Source organism: Bos indicus, chromosome 2, assembly GCF_029378745.1.
Source record: "Bos indicus isolate NIAB-ARS_2022 breed Sahiwal x Tharparkar chromosome 2, NIAB-ARS_B.indTharparkar_mat_pri_1.0, whole genome shotgun sequence".
Classification (NCBI taxonomy): Eukaryota; Metazoa; Chordata; class Mammalia; order Artiodactyla; family Bovidae; genus Bos; species Bos indicus.
Genome location: NC_091761.1, coordinates 36459694 through 36480094, shown reverse-complemented (window position 1 = coordinate 36480094; position 20401 = coordinate 36459694). Strand labels below are relative to the sequence as shown.

General features: G+C 38.3%; 1 protein-coding gene across 2 annotated transcripts in view; it reads right to left on the bottom strand.

The window, feature by feature from the left end:
• LY75 (lymphocyte antigen 75) overlaps nt 1-20401 on the bottom strand; it is a 124356-nt gene that overhangs the window by 70055 nt on the left and 33900 nt on the right. For both annotated transcript variants that reach the window (XM_070799243.1, XM_019983285.2), the window contains exons 13-21: nt 20057-20199; nt 13151-13232; nt 12162-12230; nt 8203-8317; nt 3872-3907; nt 3307-3482; nt 2304-2371; nt 1934-2013; nt 914-1053 (exon numbers count right to left, since the gene is read on the bottom strand). In XM_070799243.1, the coding sequence (XP_070655344.1) occupies nt 914-1053; nt 1934-2013; nt 2304-2371; nt 3307-3482; nt 3872-3907; nt 8203-8317; nt 12162-12230; nt 13151-13232; nt 20057-20199 (909 nt within the window). The remainder of the gene's footprint in view (nt 1-913; nt 1054-1933; nt 2014-2303; nt 2372-3306; nt 3483-3871; nt 3908-8202; nt 8318-12161; nt 12231-13150; nt 13233-20056; nt 20200-20401) is intronic.

Here is a 20401-nt window from a genome sequence, read left to right as displayed (position 1 = left end):
TGTGTAGTAGTATGGCCCAAATTATGTTCCTTGAAACATTCTACAAAAACTTTTTTTTCAGCCTCCTTACAGACAAGAGTGGCCAGAGAGATATAAAGTCATTGGGGGACTTCTAGAAAAGACTCCGCAAACAAACACCCTGAACTTGAGCTTGGAAGCCTCAAGTTAAGGATGGTAGAGCAAAAAAAAAAAAAAAAGGATGGTAGAGCAGAAAGACAAAGGGAAGTCTGGTTTTGAAGACCACAGAGCTTTCATACCAACCCCAGCCTGCTTATCTTCAAATTTCTTTTATCTGAGAGAATAAATGTTTTAGCATACTGTAGTAATTTCTCTTTTTAGCAGCCAGTCGCATTTCCTTAGATACATACACCAACATGAATTGTGCATCTCAAGGAGGCAAATATAGAATGTGGCACTTCCCAATCTATTTAATCATAAACCCTACACTGGAGGCAAGATCAATGATTAATATTTTGTTAGCATATGTGTATATTCCCCAAAAGCAGTTTGGGCAATGTTGATTTAATTTGATTGATAAATGCTGCTTGGATGTTTTCCTTAAGGAGGAAAATTTATCAGCCAGAAATTCAGTCAGTTTTCTACATGCCAAAGAGATAGTCCTGACTAGTTAACAGACTATTCATTGAAAGATCAACTTCAGCAATTTAAGTGTTAGCAGCAATGGAACAGGAACATGGTATTCTGAAAGGCCGGCTGCTGCTGCTGCTGCTAAGTCGCTAGGCGTGACTAACTTGAGAGTAACTCCATTTCTGAAAATGTAGAGAATCAGGTGAGATACTGAAATATGCAGAGTCTATCTTAGTGAAGTTACTTGGGATGTCATTCTGCCATGGGCCATATAACCTTCATGAAAGCAATCATCATCTGCACAATGTAGCAATTCCCTTTTTACCTTGTTCTGAAAAGTAATCCAATCCCCAGAGCACTGCACTTTAGCTGCAGAATCTGGACTATATTTTTCTAATGAAGATACATTGTGTTTTTCACAGACAAAGGGCAAGTTGGTACTACAGTCTGCAGGTTTTCGTAAATCTGAGAAGTGAAAAGCAAGATTACTGTGGTGATAATTTTCCATTCAGCACATTTTTAAAAACAATCCAGTAGTAAAGAAAGTCTCTTTAAATCAATATTTCCCAAATGGTTAAAGTATATTCCTTTTATTCCCTAGCTATTTTTCCTATTATTACTCATTTCATAGGTTGTAGCATATCAATATTGCTTATAAAAACGCAAAAACTTGGTGTACTTCCTAGTGGCAGGAAATAGAGAGATGAAGGCTCTTGGGGAGGGGGATAGAGACCTAAACTATACTTTAGAACTGCTGCCTGCTTATCTTTGTGAATTTGTCTATACCCTCATCAGTTAGGAAAGGGTAAGTAACTGCTTTAGCAACTGAAAGTCGCTCAGTCACATCTGACTCTTTGTGATGCCATGGACTATACAGTCCATGGAATTCTCCAGGGTAGAATACTGGAATGGGTAGCCTGTCCCTTCACCAGGGGATCTTCCCAACCCTGAGATCGAACCCAGGTCTCCCTCATTGCAGGCAGATTCTTTTACCAGCTGAGCCACAAGGGAAGCCCATGAATACTGGAGTGGGTATCCTATCCCTTCTCCAGCATTTTTTCCCGATCCAGGAATCAAACTGGGGTCTCCTGCATTGCAGGCAGATTCTTTACCAACTGAGATATGAGGGAAGCTCAACTGCTTTAGGATAAAGGAAGTCAAAATATTCTCAGTGAAAAGTACCTTTACTTGCATTTGGAACTTGAGCTATTGTCATTAGCAATAAATCAGAACAAGATGAAGCTACCACATGTATAATCAAAAAGAAAACAAGATTAAGGTAGTAATTGAAGCTGAAGTTCATATATTACACAATCAACATTAAAGGATTTAGAATTAACCTTACCATTAAACCAAGTCTTGGCAGACAGGTAAAAGCATTCCTCTCCAAACATTATAGGAAAGTGATGCCATGGGTCTCGTGAACTGAAAGAAGATGAGAGATGTGACAGCTTGCAATGTAGTTACATGTTCCATCTTGGGCTTTACTGTAAGCAATTTTAATTCTAAATTTAATGTTAGGCCATTATTTTATACTACTTTTTTCTTGATGCTCATTTGCAAAAGGATTTGGTTTCTCAGTCTCGGTAGTTTAAGGACTAATGTTCAAAACTAATTATAAATAACTGCTCCATATAGTATTAAATAAAAGGGGATTTGGGACAGATTCTTTTACATGATAACTTTACAAAGGCAGCATCAAAGATGTCACATACTATATAAAACGATGTGATTTCAGCTGTTCAGTAGTTCTCACCCACCATTTCTGCTCATCACTAGATATCTGAAAAAAACAATGCAAAAACAAAACAACCAAGTGAACACCTACCCTTACATGTGCTAACTTTTCTAGGAGAGTTTTGATTTAAATACCCTGGCTTATCAAAATCACAAACCGCTAAAATTTCTGAATATTCATTACTTTGTTTACTAAATTACATAAACTGGGTCCTTTCACTGAAGGAAGTAATTTAGAAATTATTCACATGCCCTATTTTGTATACAGAAAACATGGTCACTGTGATTGTGGACATACATTAATGGAACATATAATATTCTACTGCTACCAATTATAAATTTTAAAATATACAAATTACTTTTCCTCTAAAAAACTATTTTGCAGAGTTAGTTATGCTTAGAAACAGAATTTCAAGTTAACTGCTGCTGCTGCTGCTAAGTCGCTTCAGTCATGTCCGACTCTGTGCGACCCCATAGATGACAGCCCACCAGGCTCCCCTGTCCCTGAGATTCTCCAGGCAAGAACGCTGCTACAAAGTTATAATAACTTTTGATGCTCATCTTATCAGTTGACATTTATAATTAATCTTGAATATTTTAAAACATTATACAGTTCTATTTAAAATTTTTCTAACATGCAGTGATGAACTTACAGGTTGTTAGGCAAATTTCACCTGAGAGGAACATTCAACTTTTGTACATGTTAAAAATTTTTAACAGAATAAATACAGTTTCTCAGGCGGCTTAGTGGTAAAGCATCTGCCTGCCAATGCAGGAGCCACAGGTTCTGGGCCCAGGTTCAATCCTTGGGCACAGAAGACCCCCTGGAGGAGGCAACGGCCACCCACTCCAGTCTTCTTGTCTGAAGAATCCCATGGATGGAGGAAGCCTGGTCCATGGGGTCAGGCTAATGCAGAAACAACTGAGCACTCATGCCCAACAGAATAAATATAAAAATTAAAATACATGCTTTTAAATTACATTTGCTATCTTGTTTTTGATGGCTCTTAGTCCTGTAAAAGATGTTAAACTAGCCAGAGAACTGTGATTACTATCACAATACAGAACAGCTTCTTCATAGCTTAAGCGGGGATCAGCAACAAACCAATATTCACTCTCTTCTACTACAACTGGAGGTCCATGAATTCCAGCACGCTCTAAAGAAGAAGAAGAATAGCAGAGTCAGGACTGCATAAACTCAACTGCACCCTCTCAGCATGCGAGAATACTCAAAACTATTTATAAATAGTAATCCATTTAGATTACTGGCTCTCTTTGCCCAGGGCAGTTCTGCCTGGAAGGATTCAAGGATTTCTGAGCCAGTGAGTGGCTCTTGTAGCTTCTGCACTCATGAAGAAGGCTAAATCCAGCCTTAGAGTCTCATCCCACACCAGCCAATCACCTTCTCTCCTTGCAGATACTTCATTGCATTTGAAGACATAATAGAGAAGAAGCTGGCACTTGGACCTGGGCTTAAATAGTTAACTAAATACACCACTGAAAAGGTAAAAGCAACTTTGGATACATTTTAGTTTTCTTCACTCACCTGGATTGTACCAGTCTGGTATTTTTAGAGTATGACCTGTATAAGAAAACAAGTGGCTTAAGTTTAGTATTCAATAGACCACAGCATACTTGCAATTTTGCTGAGATTTGTTGATTTCTGGGCAAACCATCTCCTTTCATGTTATGATCACCTCAGTTTGAAATTTTGCGGGGCCTATGCTAAAGCTGTTTTTGTGGCAACTGAAAAGGCAGATTTGTTAAATATTAATACAGTATAACTAGCAGTTCTCTACCTTATATTGTGGAAGTCATAAAAGAAGACTAGATGGATAAAACATAGTTAATAATTAGAAAACACAAATAAGTAAATGAATATATTGTATATATTACATTACATAGGAATACGCAAGATAATCATCACTGTAGGATGAAGTTGCTCAGGAACCACATCTCCATCTAATGCAATTTGAATATATTTAGGTTCGTAGAGTTTATTGTTTCCCAAATTACCGTTTGGAAAAAATGTTCAGTGATCCAGTACTGAAACTTTTGAGGAGAGACAAAACTGGGAGGAAAATAATAAAATTCACCCAGCAAGGATATATGCTAAGTCACTTCAGTCGTGTCTGACTCTGTGCGACCCCAGAGATGGTAGCCCACCAGGCTCCCCCGTCCCTGGGATTCTCCAGGCAAGAACACAGGAGTGGGTTGCCATTTCCTTCTCCAATGCATGAAAGTGAAAAGTGAAAGTGAAGTCGCTCAGTCGTGTCTGACTCTTAGAGACCCCATGGATTGCAGCCTAACAGGCTCCTCTGTCCATGTGATTTTCCAAGCAAGAGTACTGGAGTGGGGTGCCATTGCCTTCTCCGAAAGAAACTACAATACAGGGAGTTAAATTTTTTCTATGATATGCTTTTTTGCTAAAAAATACTTTAATAATTCTAAAAGTAATTTTGGAAGGAATGGGGGAGGACAGAAGAGCTGAATTATTATTGCAGGGTCTCTGATTAGTGCTTTTTGTCCAATCCAGTGAGGTAATTAAAGATTTATAAGAATATACATATAAATGAATCACTCTGCTGTACACCTGAAACTAACACAATATTGTACATCAACTATACTTCAAGAAAAAAAAATTGAATTAAAAAACCAAAAGATTTATAATAGAAATCAAGGTGATAAAAATAACATTCAGCCAGGGATCATATCATTCAAGAAAAAGATCAAGAAAACCGCTTGTTTAAGCCAAGGTAATATAATCAAATTATATTCATAATATCCTATTCTTAGTAACAGAAATACTCAGTATAAGTATTACAAAAACAAGTCTTGGCATGTATTCAACACCATCATTTGCCAAGCGTTGTGTTAGGTGCTTCACAATCATGATTCTAAATTCTAAAAACTATTCTTAGGAAGATGGGTAAGGTATTTTGAAAGAAGAAGGAAATGAAGCTTATTGAATGAAGCAAGGATATATGGTACCATACAAAGAATTACGGTCTTTGAAGCTGGGTGAGTCAGTGTCCAAATGCCCTGACTCTTTGCTGCTGGGCTACTTGGGATCAGTTGCTTAACTCTCTGAGCCTCAACTTTCTATTTTATAAAAACTAAACTCTCCCACCTAACTCCCAAAGACAGTGTGAAGATCACGTAAGATCACGCTTACGTAAGCACCCCACACAGGGCCAGACACAGAGCAGTTCCCTCAGGATGCTAGTTGCTCCTCTCTCTTTACATTCTGGTCATAGGTCACACTGGTTTCAAGCCAAAGACATAATTTGATGAATTTTAGAAATGATAGGGTAAAATAGCTGTTCTTCATTTTGCTATGTATCAGGGCCAATGCATGAGAAGACTCTACTCCAAGGACTGCCTACATATCCAGCATCTGTGGTTTTTTCCTCTGACTCAGCCCTCTGTATACTGGATGATTTTCATTAGCAATGCTGCAGATCAGTTAAAAACAGTTTCTTGTTTGTAATCTTGTCTGTTCATTTGTATGTTGGGGGAAAGCTATGTTTAACCTTTACATTTCTTTACATTAGTGAGAAAAGCAAAATAAAAGGTGCCTTTTTACACAAGATTACAAACATGTTTGTGTGTACAAGGTATCAAGAAATACAATTCAACAAAGTTGTGTTTATAGGTCATTTTCCAAAAACTTTTTTGTGAACCTTATTTTTGATATAGTTATCTTGACTTAAAAAAATACTTAAAAAGTACATATATCAATAGTGATTATCATTTTAAAAAATTAGGCTGTTAAATTTTTTCTTTTAGAGAGGAGGGGACTAATTAGAACCAGATGGATGAGATAATAAAAAAGGCAAGTGCTAGAGAAAAGGTTGGGTGATTTGGGCTACTAAAGAGGTAAACTGCTTCAAGGAAATCAGAAAACACATTAATACAGAAGTATCTAGTTGAGCAGGTTTTGGCAGTTGTAATTACCAAGAAAATATCCACCTAGTGAATGAGACACACTGTAACTCAGAAATTTAGGAACTTTCAAAGGGAAGTTAACATAACATTTAAACCCTGGATCAAACCATCACTGATTGCTTCAAATGACTGAGACATCTGAAAGCTGAGACAGGTTGAGATGGGACATTCTTTAGTTTTAAATTTTATTTCTGCATTGGAGAGAGCAGGGATGCAATTATTTAAAATATTTATTTATTTCATTACTTGATTTATGTTTTCTAAGCAAATATAAATAAAAACAAAAAATATATTAAAAAGAAAACCACGGTTTTAATAGTATTTCCTGTGGTTACTGGATTGTCATTTCTAAGGTTTTCCCAGTGTAAACTCTAGGGTCTGTTTCACCACTCAAACATGAGGCAGGGGAACAGCTACCAGGAAAATAAAGAGCATACTTAACGAGCATACTTTGGAGGAAGCAAGGACACTTTCTGTGGCATGCCACATGCCAAAGAATAATAGGAGTATCATAACTAATGCTTCAAGCCAGAGACATTGTCCAAGCTAATTATATATTAGTTACTTTGCCACTTGTTTGAAAGGTGTTCAAACTGATTTTCCTCTTTCAGGTTAGTCAATAATTAGGACTAACTCAGGTATACTTTTCCCTTTAGGAAAACCCCATAACACATACACACATACACGCTTTCTTTTTCATTAATGATTCCCCAAGTCTGCCTTTGTGAAAGAGACTTGCCAGATACTCTACCAGATGTTGCATCTGAAGCTTTTTATTTTTTTTCTAATTTCTTTCTTTATTTGGCTGCTCCAGGCCTTTAGTTGTAGCATGTGGGATTTAGTTCCCTAACCAGGGATCGAACCCAGGACCCCTGTATTGGGAGTGCAGAGTATTAGCCACTGGATCATGACAGAAATACCTGAAGCTCTTTCAAAGGCAAGGTGGCTCTTCTTAGGAGAGAAGAACCATCTTCTAATAGGCAGTTCCGTGAGATAATCTTTGGGTTCTTGGAGAACTTTTAAGAAGATATCCCTTTGGTTTCAATGAGCTGTCTACATTCAGTTCAGAAATTCATTTTGGAACTTTCTGTGCATTTACCATATGTTAATTAATCTAATATATCTAAAATCTGCTTAACAATAATTTGGCAGTTAAAAATCTTAACATTTTCCTTAATATATCCTTGACATTTTCCTACTACAAAGTGAAATAAAAGGATATCTATTTATTATCTTTTCTCTTTTTTGTTACCAAGGGCTCTACTATCAAGCTAACTGATATTCTGAATTTGAAGGAGATAAACTTAAGTCATTTTGGGCTCACTGAAAATTGTTTCAAAACTGTAAAAAAATTTAGATTTGGGCCCTGCCCAAATTTGATTTCCTGACTTTTGCTTCATTCTTCCCAAGCTTGTCTTCATTTTACAACAAAATTATTAAATGATTAAATGGTTTAAATGATTCCTTTTACTTTGTCTCTTCTTTCACTTGGAATAATCTTTCATTCCAAGGCCTAATCTCCCTAAATTAGTCTTAGATGTTCTCTCCTACGCAAATTCTTTCATGATAAAAGAGGAAAGTAGTACCTAATTTCAAAAAGGCAGCCTTTTACTAGGGGTAGGAGAAGAGGGAGTCAGAGCATAAGATGGATGGATGGCCATGGACATGAACTTGGGCAAACTTCAGGATGGAGAGGGACAGGGAGGCCTGGCATGCTTCAGTCCATGGGGTGGGAAAGAGTCGGACACGACTGTGTGACCAAACAACAATGACAACAGGAGTCAGGCAGGATGGAGCTTACTATATTAACTGTATAATCAAAGGCTTTCAAAACTATAATCATAGACTAAAATGCTCTCTTAGATACTCTGGATCAGCAGTCACAATATCCACGTGAGAAGACTGGGAAAAGGAATAACCACCACTTACCTTTTGGAATCTGGCACACCCATTCGAGTTTTGCATCACAAGCAAAAGGCCTTAGATTCATATATTCTCTGTCATCATAAAAATACCAGCTTCTTCGCCATGGCCTTTGCATGACCTAAAGGAGGAAGAGGATTGTAGAATATTTACAAGTGGGTGCGGCCCTTATACAACACTAAACTGTTAATCTTATGGTCTTTAATTCTACTTTAGCTCTAGAACCTAAGATATATGTTTATGAATGAACACATGAAAGAATGCGGTGTGTAAGCAGTAAAATTTAAACTGCATTAAGCAAGAGCCTTCAGAGGTACTGATGAAGGAAATATAACATAGGGTCATGTTTATGTCCAAAATGCAAGTTACTGTTTGTTTGTTTTCTGTTTTTGTTGATGTGAAATAACAGAATCTTACAACTTTAAATTTTGGAAGGACCAAGCTAGAGAAGAATATTTGGTTCAGTGATTTCTAAACACCAGGCTGTGATCATAGTGGATCTGTGAAAAGTGACATAAAAGTTGGGCATCAGGGGCCCAAGTTTGTTCTTTGGTGTTGGTTTGTGTTCCTGGGGTACTGCCCTCCTCTATGTGATCTAAGGGGCTTCCCTGATGGCTCAGTTGGTAAAGAATCTGCCTGCAATTCAGGAGACCTGGGTTCGATCTCTGGGTAGGGAAGATCTCTTGGAGAATGGAATGGCTACCCACTCCAGTATTCTTGCCTGGAGAATTCCATGGATGGAGAAGTCCAGCGATGGCTCTCTACAAATTCCAGCCAGCAAACAACAGGGAAAGGTAAGGGGAGGACAAGATCTGGTAGGAGCATCCATCAGATTTTGGACTGTTTTGTCTCTTTTGAAAAAAAATTATTTATTTTTGTATTTGTTTATTTTGGGACTGCGCTGGGTCTTTGCTGATGCACATTTGTGGGCTTCCTCTAGTTGCAGTGAGCAGGGGTTATCCTTTGCTGCGGTGCATGGGCTTCTAATTGCGGTGGCTTCTCTTACTGCAGAGCACGGCTCTAGGCGTGGGGGCTTCCGGAGTTGCAGCACATGGGCTTCAGCAGTTGTGGCTTGAGGCTCTGGAGCATGTGGGTTTCAGTAGTTGTGGCACACAGGCCCAGGGGCCTTGCAGTACGTGGAATCTTCCCAGACCAGGAATCAAACCCACATCCCCTGCACTGGCAGGTGGATTCTCAACCACTGGACCACTAAGCAAGACTTGGACTGCTTTCTCTTAAGGGCAAGATTCTAGAGGGTACTGCGGTAGGTGAGGTAAGATTCTCCTTCCAGACACTGCCTTAGTTGGCCTTGCTCCTGATCAGTCTCTTCTATTTAGTTTTTTGGTAGGTTTTTCCAATCTCTTCACATATAGGGACTCAATTTATATCAAACATAGTTTATTGTATGAGTGTTCTAGAAACTTCACAAACTTCCATTGAATTTTCATTCTTTCATGTGTTAAACTGGGAATTCTATAAAAATGGCATGATACTATAGAGTGTTTTACTAAAAACAGTTCCTTTCAAACAGTGGTTTCCAAGGGACCTCTCAGTACTTTGTCTCAACGTTCTTGTAACATTTCTAGTCAATCATATTCTTGAATCTCTTTCTTGGGCTTACATAGCAAAGATGTTTCCTAGATGCCTCTTCCCTCTTCATCCTCTTACATTTTAAATGTTGGTAATCACCCTACATCCACGTCTTGGACTTCTGTGCTTTCTTTGGCCACAGCGCATGGCTTGCAAGAGCTCAGTTCCCTGACCAGGGATTGAACACAGACCGTGGCAGTGAAAGTCAAGAACCCTAACCACTGGGCAACAAGGGAACTCTTTTTCAATGAACATTTTTCCTTCAACTCCAGTTTCTTGATTCTAACTTACCATAGGATATTTCATACTGCAAGCTTGGATTCAAAACATCAGTTAAAGCAAAGTGTACTACTATTTTCTCCATAAACAAAGATCCCCTTCTGACTGTTTCTTTACATGTCATAGAGCAGAGCAGACGCAGACATCTGGGTTTAAATTTCAGTTCTGTAATCATGCAAGTTACTCAGAGTTCACATTTCTTCCTCATGAGCTGGATATAGTAACAGTAACTACCTCATATGTGTGTGTGTGTGTGTGTGTGTGTGTGTGTTTTAGTCGCTCTGCTGCTGCTGCTAAGTCGCTTCAGTCTTGTCCGACCCTGTGCGACCCCAGAGACGGCAGCCCACCAGGCTTCCCTGTCCCTGGGATTCTCCAGGCAAGAACACTGGAGTGGGTTGCCATTTCCTTCTCCAATGCATGAAAGTGAAAAGTGAAAGTGAAGTTGCTCAGTCGTGTCCGACTCTAGCGACCCCATGGACTGTAGCCCACCAGGCTCCTCTGCCCATGGGATTTTCCAGGCAAGAGTACTGGAGTGGGGTGCCATTGCCTTCTCCATTTAGTCGCTCAGTCATGTCCAACTCTTTGTGACTGCATGGACTATATGGAGCCCGCTAGGCTCCTCTGTCCATGAGATTCTCCAGACAAGAATACTGGAGTGAGTAGCTATTCCCTTCTCCAGGGGATATTCCCCACCCTGGGATCAAACCTAGGTCTTCCACATTGCAGTCTTTACTGTCTGAGCCACCACAGAAGCCACCTACCTTCTAAGGTTGTTTAATATGAAGTGTGATAACAGATGTGACATGACTGTGCCTGGCCCAGGAGCTAACAAACGTTAGCTGCTGCATCATCACTACCATCATCACCATCGCCAGCAGCATTACTCTCCTATAACACTTTTGTTCTTGCATAAAACTTACACTTCGTCACAGTCCCTGTACTTGCTTGTCTGTTGTCTTTATCTTCTACTAGCTTCTAAGTTCTGTGAAGGCACAACTATTTTATATTTTGTCATTAGTGACCTCCCCACCCCCACTCCCAGAGTATCATGGCCTGCTTGGACATACTATCTACAGAATGAAAAACGAATGAAATCAGACTTTCCTGGTGGCCCACTGATTAAGAATCTGCCTGCTAATGTAGGGAACATAGGTTCGATTCCTGGTCCAGGAAGATTCCACATGCTAAGGGGCAACTAAGCCCATGTGCCACAACTACTCAGTCAGTGCTCTAGAGCCTGTGAGCCACAAATACCAGAGCCTGTGTACCTAGAGCCTGTACTCTGTAACAAGAGAAACCACCGCAACGAGAAGCCTGTGTCCAGGAACAAAGATCTAGTCTGTCAAAAATAAATATAAAGAAATTTGAAAAGTTAAAAAAAAAACTAATTTGTAAAAGAAACAAGGCAAAACAAAGCAAAAAATGAATGAAGTTTGCAAGGGAAGAGGCCTAACTGGCCTGTGTCTTCTGGTCCTATCTGTCTTTTGCATCTTGAAATTTGTCTCAAGAGGAATCTTCTCACACTCTTCTTAGGTCATGTCAAAAACCTTTAATCATGCTCTTCTGCCTACCAAAAAAAATGCACAAACTCCTTAACCTGGCATCAATCTAATTTCCCACCTTTGTTTTCAACCACAGTACCAATTAGAACTTCTGGATCTGCATTCTGTTCCTCTCAATGACTTAGCCACTCCCTTCCACTCCCACTTTCTTTTATGTCTTACACTCTCCTACCTGAACAAAAGCTACCATGGGGTAGCAAAGAGTTGGACACGACTGAGCGACTTTCACTTCACTTCTCTTTGGAAACACCACCATAGAAATTACTTTCTTCTGAATTTCCTTCTTCAACCCACTCCTTTGGAGCTAATTACTGCATAGTAGCAAGAGTCAACTTTCTTGAATATCAATTTTGTCTTCTCACATTAAGTGTAAGTTAGGTTGCTTGAGGGCTGGACTACAAGTGTACTTTTAACCTCCAACTGCACCTAATATCATGCTCCACACACAAAAGGTACTCCATGGTCTGTTGCTTGATTGCATGTACTGCCAGATTTATTTTTTTAAATATGCAGACTTTCTAGCATTGTACTGACCTTGACAGCAGCACAGTCTCTGATATCATAATCCTGCTGAAACTCATTTGCCGTGATAATAGTAGACACCTTAAAAGACAAGAGAGGCTTGAGAATTTAAGACTGATGTATAAATATTTGCAATTTAGATGTAATTTAGGCAGCTTTAATAACTCAAGTGCGTTCATATGCCAAGGGAGGAAAACTTTTTCATTTCTTTTTTTATGTCAGGATGCTAAATCATGAAGAGGACTTATAAAATGTCATGATGTCATTGTTTCCAAACAAAGGCAGCTACAGTTTCAGAAGTGGAGGTTAATTGTGTATTAAGTTCACAGTTGGATCACAAAGAATCAGAGGCTTGCAAAATACTTCTTTTTTTGCATGAGTTGAAATGCTAGTTATTTGATTAACTATTCTCAGATATGCTCCAATTAGAAAATGAAGTCAAAGAATTTTACATTTAGAAAGAAAACACAGTGATCTGACACAACAGCAATGTGGAGCAAATATTCAATATTTGAGAATAATTTATTTCTTTAAGTGTTAGCTAGAACCTCTCCTTAGGATAATGTAAACATTTGGAATAAGATTTAAGGACTTTTTAAGGTTCTCCCAAACTGTTTCTTCAATAAAGATTCTTTTTTTTTTTTTACATAACTCGTACTTTTAGATAATAAAAATAAAACCTCATTATGAAAAAGGAAAAAATACAAAGAAAAAGAAAAAAATCACTTTTACTATCCCCAAATGACTGCTATATTTATATATCTATATTTTTATGCTCTGGGGCTACATATAGAGACTATACATATGGTTATTTTTTAAGTAAAAATGAAATTAGCAACATCTTTTCCCCACTTTATATATGTGAATCTATTTCCACTTCAATAAAGATACATCTACATAGTCTTCATGGTTGTATGACTATATTAATTAACAATTAACTTACTTGTTACTGAAACAAATACTCTTTCCATATTATCCCACACAAGAAAGATTAAACTTACTGGTGTATGATCACTCCATTGCCAGGATCCTTGTAAATCAGGGCTCCTTTTATTTAAACCTATCCAAAGCCAACGCTGGTCACTATGTAAAAAGGAAGTGTTACGAAAAGATGAGCACAGCATTTGGCAAAAACATTTAGCATTTACATGTCTAAAATGCTTAACACAGGTAAGTTTATTTAGAAAACCTTGTCACTGAGAGACACAGTTTCAAGCTATATAAAGAAGTCTTCTGAAATGAAATTCAACCCTAACTATGGCATAGCCATCAAAAAAGTATCATTCTTTTTAAAACTAAATTTTATGTTATTTTTTTCATACGAAAGGCAAAAATACTTCTGCTTTGAAGAACTTAAGAGTAAAGAAAAGAGTATATGATCATTTTAAAACTTGTACTGCAGAGCTTCAATATTAGATAATGTTGTCAGATGCAAAACAATAGCAGGACTTCCTGGTGGTTCAGTGGTTACCACTCAGCACTTCGAATGCAGAGTGCGTGGTTTCCATTCCCGGGCAGGAACTAAGGACCCACATGCCATGGGGCAAGGCCAAAAACAAACAAACAAACAAAAACAACAACAGTTTTTCCTTATACCATTTTTCTATAACTATCAAATATCTTTTCCTTAAAGTACAGAACAAACCACTTAGCTAACCTTTTACTAAACAAGATTTTTAAAAAATTAATTCCCAGTGCCCACTAAGTTAAAATAGGACAAGCATTTAAGTATTTTCTAAACTCCATGGGTTATACTAGAACAATACAATTAAGCAACCACTTAAGTGAATACATTTAACACTCATAGCTATTATACTTTAATGTACAAATCATTAAGCTATGTGCAATGATGATACAGAGATGTACAAGACATAATATCTACCCTCAAGTGGCATATAAACTGGTCAGGGAAACAAGATGTATATAAACAGAGAAAATACAAGGCCATTTTTGAAAAAGCATCAAATGATACAAATTTGCATATATTTTAAGTAGTGCAAAAATTTGAAAAAAGGAGAGGTCATTGTGAACTGTAGGAAGTCAGGAAACATTTTATAACATTAGTAGAACAAAAGACAGTCTTCAAAGAATAGCTATTGTCTCTTTTGAGTCATAATCTAAATGTTTACCACGTGTCAGTATTCAGATTGGCTGAGAGGAGAAACAATAGGAATTTCAAGGAAGAATGTACAAAACAACATACAGAGACAGGGACATACATTGTCAGTGATCCCTTTCCCTCAATTTAATGTATCCTCTAGCCAGGGAGATACTTTCAGTATAAACAGAAAAGAAATAACCATAAAAAAATTTCTCCACCGCTAACTTTTCTTGAAAATACTCTCTAAAATGTAGTATACTTCTTAGGCCTTAATAAGTAGATCGTTTTCCATGCATTTTGGGGGAGTGACAGTGGTTACTTTCTGTATAATTTAACCTTTTGATTGTATATATCATGTACCATCAGTACATGAGTGAAAATTATAGATGCAAAATAATACATATATAAATATTAAATATAAATAGAACACATATTAGAAAAGGAGTAGAATCCAAATCCAAAATTAATCTCTATTTTCAAGCTCAGCAGAATATATGGATTGTACAGTTACAAGACTGCTGGGAAATATAGTAAGTTTGCATTTAAAAATATTTCCTAGTGAATCCAAGGCAGAAACAAACTCAATTTTAACTTCTCACTTTTTAATAAAATAATTTTCTTCATTTATTTCCTCTGTTCAACATTCCCTCATATTTTACCATTAATAAGCACATTTTTCATCTTGCCAACCTCAAGCCTTTCAACTTACTGTAATGGAATGTGAGGACAGTCCCCTTTCAGTTGTTTATTGTTAGAGTGTTTTCTTTCAAAATGAAAGATCACCAATTTGTAGAGTTAAGAAAAATCAAGTGGAGATGATTAAGTTCAGTTTGAATTTAGCAGCTAAAAAATGATTTTTCAGTTTGTGTCTTCAACTAATCAGAGATTTCTTATAGACTTACAAATGTATCATACTTCTTGAGTGTTGGATTTCTAAATCACAAGGTCTAGATAGTTGCCAAATACATTATAATAAAGGACAGCTAAAATAAAGAGGTCAAGTTGGGCCTGAAGATTTATGCAGAATTTTGTGTTTCCCTAAAGCACTGGGCTTCTCTTGTGGCTCAGATGGTAAAGATTCTGCCTGTAAAGCAGAGACTTGGGTTAGATCCCTGGGTTGGGAAGATCCCCTGGAGAAGGGAATTGCAACCCACTCTAGTATTCTTGCCTGAAGAATTCCACAGACAGAGGAGCCTGGTGGGCTACAGTCCATAGGGGTCACAAAGAGTTGGACTCGACTGAACAGCTAACACACACGCAAAGTAAGCATTACATATTTTATCTTCTTTACACAATCAACAGTACAACCCAAAGATGATCAAAGATCATTTGCCATCTGCATTTACTCTACAGCGGTGGCCCCCAACATTTTTGGCACCAGTGACCAATTTCATGGAAGACAATTTTTCCTCAGACTGGGGGGGTGGGGGTAGAGAGGTGGTTTGGGGATGATTCAAATGCATTACATTTACTGCATACTTTATTTCTATTATTATTACATCAGTTCCACCTCAGATGATCAGGCATTAGATCCAGAGGTTTGGGACCACTGCTCTATAGGCAGCTCCCACAGAAAACTCTTTAGACATCTGTCTCCAACATTTCCACCCAGTCTGCTCTTAACTCCCCATCTTCCCTTAGAAACTTCTGCTTTCAATCCCATTTCTGCCTCCTCTGCTGCATCTCAGTGAGCAGCCTCCTAGACAGCAGTTGGCCGCATGGTCCAAAATTTCTGATCTTTACTACTTTCTGAGAGTGAACTTCATTTCAACCCAGATCTTTATAGTTTTCAGCTTTCCTTTCAAGGGATTTATTAATGTGTTATAAATATAGAAAATAGTAGCTACTCGTGGGATTTTTTTTTTTTTTTTGGTGTGTTAAGAGGTGGAAAATATTTCCTCATTTGTAACCTATTTCTGCTTTGGCCTGATTTATTAGGCAGATAAAGAGAAGAAGAAAATTGGAAATCACATTAATCTAATGTAGATTTGTTTTAAAAATTGAGGGAAGAAATGGGTAACTGAGGAATTAAATCAAACTGAAAACTTCTCTATTAATTCTTCCATTCCAAGTACTAAGGCTATGAGGTGAAGAAGACATTGCATGAAATGTTACTATGTATATATGGTAAAATTTCTACTCTCAATCAAATGTCCTGCTGTATCTGGTTCCTAAGGAAAACAGTACCTGAGCAATAACTGCTAATAAACACAATTTGAAGGGGGTGCTTAGTCTGTAAAGCCTTAGATTTATATCCAAATCCATTCATGCCACTTCACTGGAGGTAGCATACACAGCAGCAATCGCTCTGCAAACAAAGCTTTCTTCGCTAATCCTAAAGCCATCTTTGTTTCACAATGGCTTTCCCTGGTGGGCTGGTGTTAAGAGTTGCAAAGATCTTAGAGCCGCAATGATTTGGTGCGCCCTGAAGCCTTTTCACTGAAATACAAACAGAGATGTGGAACTCAGATTGTGAGAAGTAGAGCAGTAATCTGACTTCACTCCTTGGCAGGCAAAACACAACCTGGACAATGGACATCTTGCTGAGAAAGGTCAATCCCTGCAATAAAAAGCTAAAGGTGTTCAAAGAATAAGCTTTAGAATCACTTTCTGATATAAATGGGCTTGCTTCCTTCCTTTGCTTCAAGCCATGGCTATAATACTAAATAGGTTTTAGAATATGCTGTCTAAGTATAGCATGAACAAATGATCTCTCATTAACAGAGCATGTATTAAGCAGACATTGCTGCTGCTGCTACTGCTAAGTCGCTTCAGTCATGTCCGACGCTGTGCGACCCCATAGACGGCAGCCCACCAGGCTCCCCTGTCTCTGGGATTCTCCAGGCAAGAACACTGGAATGGGTTGCCATTTCCTTCTCCAATGCATGAAAGTGAAAAGTGAAAGTGAAGGTGCTTAGTCGTGTCGGATTCTTGGCGACCCCATGGACTGCAGCCTACGAGGCTCCTCTGTCCACGGGATTTTCCAGGCAGGAGTACTGGAGTGGGGTGCCATTGCCTTCTCCAAAGCAGACATTACAGTCTGTTTAATATGGCAGTGTATCAGAGGCTAGGATGAATATAAATACAATATGGTCTCTATGACTGAAAAGATTATGGTGATCTGCTGTTTCTTTGGGCTTTCTGTTTTCGTTTTTAAACTTTTTATTTTATACTGGGGTGTAACTGACCAGCAATGTTGTGACAGTTTCAGGTGAACCACAAAGGGACTCGGCCATATACATGTATGTGTTCATTTTCCCCCAAACTCCCTTCCCAACCAGGCTGCCACATAACACTAAGCAGCATTCCCTGTGCTACACAGTAGGTCCTTGTTAGTTATCCATTTTAAATATTATGCTGGACTTTATGCTTTGTTATTTTATTCCTTTACAATTTGCTATATGGGCCTTTTCACCCATTAAATATTCGGTGGATGAATATACTCTTTACAGTTTTAAAAATATATAACATCTGTGTTTCTAAATATAATTTCCAGGTAAAATGAGGTATTTATTATGCTTTAATTTTTCAAAACCATTTTATCTCTTTACATCCCAGTTTTTATTTATAAACAGAGTTATAAACTCTGGTATTAAGCAAAGTTAATACTGGTTTTATTAAAATATTATTGTTTCTCTTTCAGAATTTACGATAATTTAAGATAAATTTTTCAGTTACATAGATTGCATTATTTAGACTGGAGCTATATTTTTATGTTATGTATTCTTCCTCCTAATTCCTTAAGAACAAAATACCAATTCATGTGTTTTTGATTTTTATTCACCTCTCAACTGGAATATGTCTTTAAAATTTTTTTCAAGTGCACTTAGTCGCTCAGTCGTGTCCGACTCTTGCAACCTCATAGACTGTAGCCCGCCAGGCTCCTCTGTCCATGGGATTCTCCAGGCAAGAATACTGGAGTGGGTTGCCATTTCCTTCTCCAGGGGATCTTCCCAACCCAAGGATCAAACCCATGTCTCCTGCATTGCAGTCAGACTCTTTACCGACTAAGCTACAAGGGAAGCCCATATTTTTTCAAGTGGGGAGCATAAATAGTATCAATTACTATCTTCACAAATGAAAAATCCACTAAATTGGGAACTAAAATCAATACAATCAAACATTTGCCACCTCAAAACTTTTTAGATCTCAATTTTTAAAATGCCTTCTTATATTTAATGTCCTAGAGAAGGCAGCTAATTGGATTTTCTTTGTGTTTTGGTACCTGTTTTACTTTTGCTGTGTGTGTTTCGGTTTTTTTTTTTTTTTTTGAGTCAAAATGATCAGGAAAGTATTCACTAAGATATATTCAGGTGGTGATTCTTTTCCATAATTTTGCCTGGTATACCCTGAATACTAGATTTATAAATTTCAGTCTTCTTTTCAGTTCAAAGAGTGAGGGGGAAAAACAAATCATGAAGTAAAAGGCCCTCATACTCATGACAGCCCCAGAGCTTCAGAAAAAATTTCCTCCTATGATACCAGCACTTGGCCCATATTTCTCCACATTACCCTTGAAAACATCAGGAAAACCATTCAGGAATCCTCCTCCTACATAACATCAAAATTATAGTGGCTTATTGACTCCTTCTTTGTAACATCTCAGACTACTTCCTTTATTGTCCCATCTTACTGCCCATCTTCAAAATAGTTTTCTACCAGAGGGGTTGCAATAGCTTTAGAATTAATTATTCTGCATCTACCCCATGTCTGTCTGTCTGTCTGTCTCTCTCACACACACACTTTGCTTTTGTTTGAATGCTTTTTGCTTATTGACTTAAGATTAAACTCCTTCCCTAGCAAGAAAGGACACTCCAATTTCATATACAAATTCCATTTTCTCGCGATGTTGTAGGCTCACTTTTCCTTCACCATATCTGCATACTCTGGTCTCAGTTCCTTTGCTTATGTTCTGTTTTCCCTGGCTCCTTCTCACATCTCACCCTTCAAATAGTCCCTTTTTAAAACACTAATGACACTTGTTCATCTATTTTTGGCTGTGCGGGTCTTCATCGCTACATGGGCTTTTCTCCGGCTGTGGTGAGCAGGGCTGGGGCTGCTCTCTAGCTGCAGCGTGTGGGCTTCTCACTGTGGAGGCTTCTCTGGTTGTGCAGCACAGGCTCTGGCAGTTGTGGCACATGGGCTCAGCAGCTGCAGCTCCTGGGCTCCAGAGCACTGGCTAAATAGCTGTGGCACACAGGCTTAACTGCCCCCTGGCATGTGGGATTTTCCCAGGATCAGGGATCGAACCTGTGTCTCCTGCATTGGCAGGTGGATTCTTTACCACTGGGCCACCACAGAAGCCCTTGCCTTACTTTCTAAGAACCATCGTTCTTTGTAATATTTTCCCCAGATGTACCACCCAGAAACACTTCCTCCCTGCTCTAAATTCCCATGGTCTCTCCTTACCTATGTTCTAGATTTTTCCACCATATTTTTCCTACCCCACTGTTGGACTTCACTACACTACACAAAGGGTGGTGACTCTGTCCCTCTAGGCTCTGATCCCTCATAGCACCTTGCACGTAAGAATGCTTGATGTTGAATGACTGTTAAAACACTGTATGATCCTTTCGATAATAAAACATGTCAATTCTGAATACCTGTCGTTTAGTTGCTACGTCATGTCCTACTCTTTCACAGATCCCATGGACTGTAGCCCGCCAGGCTCCTTTGTCCTTGGGATTTCCCAAGCAAGAATACTGGAGGGGTTACCACTTCCTTCTCCAGGAGGTTACTTAGAGGATGTCAAATTTAGGATAGAAGATCTCACTCTAAAAGATCAGAACTGCTGCCTGAACATTACCTGAACTGTTCTATTAAAAAGTGAAGAAACTCCTTGATTTCATCCATGTGACTGAAGCTAGGAAGGTGTCCTCCAAGTGCTTGGCAGAATCGCTCAGCTTCTTCCCAGTTTCTCTTTCTTACAATTCTTTCTCTAGGAAATAGCTTAACAAAATATAATGTTAATTTGTTTTCTTATATTATCATAAAGTATTTATAACTTTAAAGTCGATCACAGTTGAATGTGTGGGTCTCTGAAACGGATTCTTAGAAGTGTAGTAGACTGAGGTATAGGCACATTCACTGTGACACAGACAGGTCCTGCTCAGAGTGTCAACCAGAGGCCAGCACAGACACCAGTCACTGT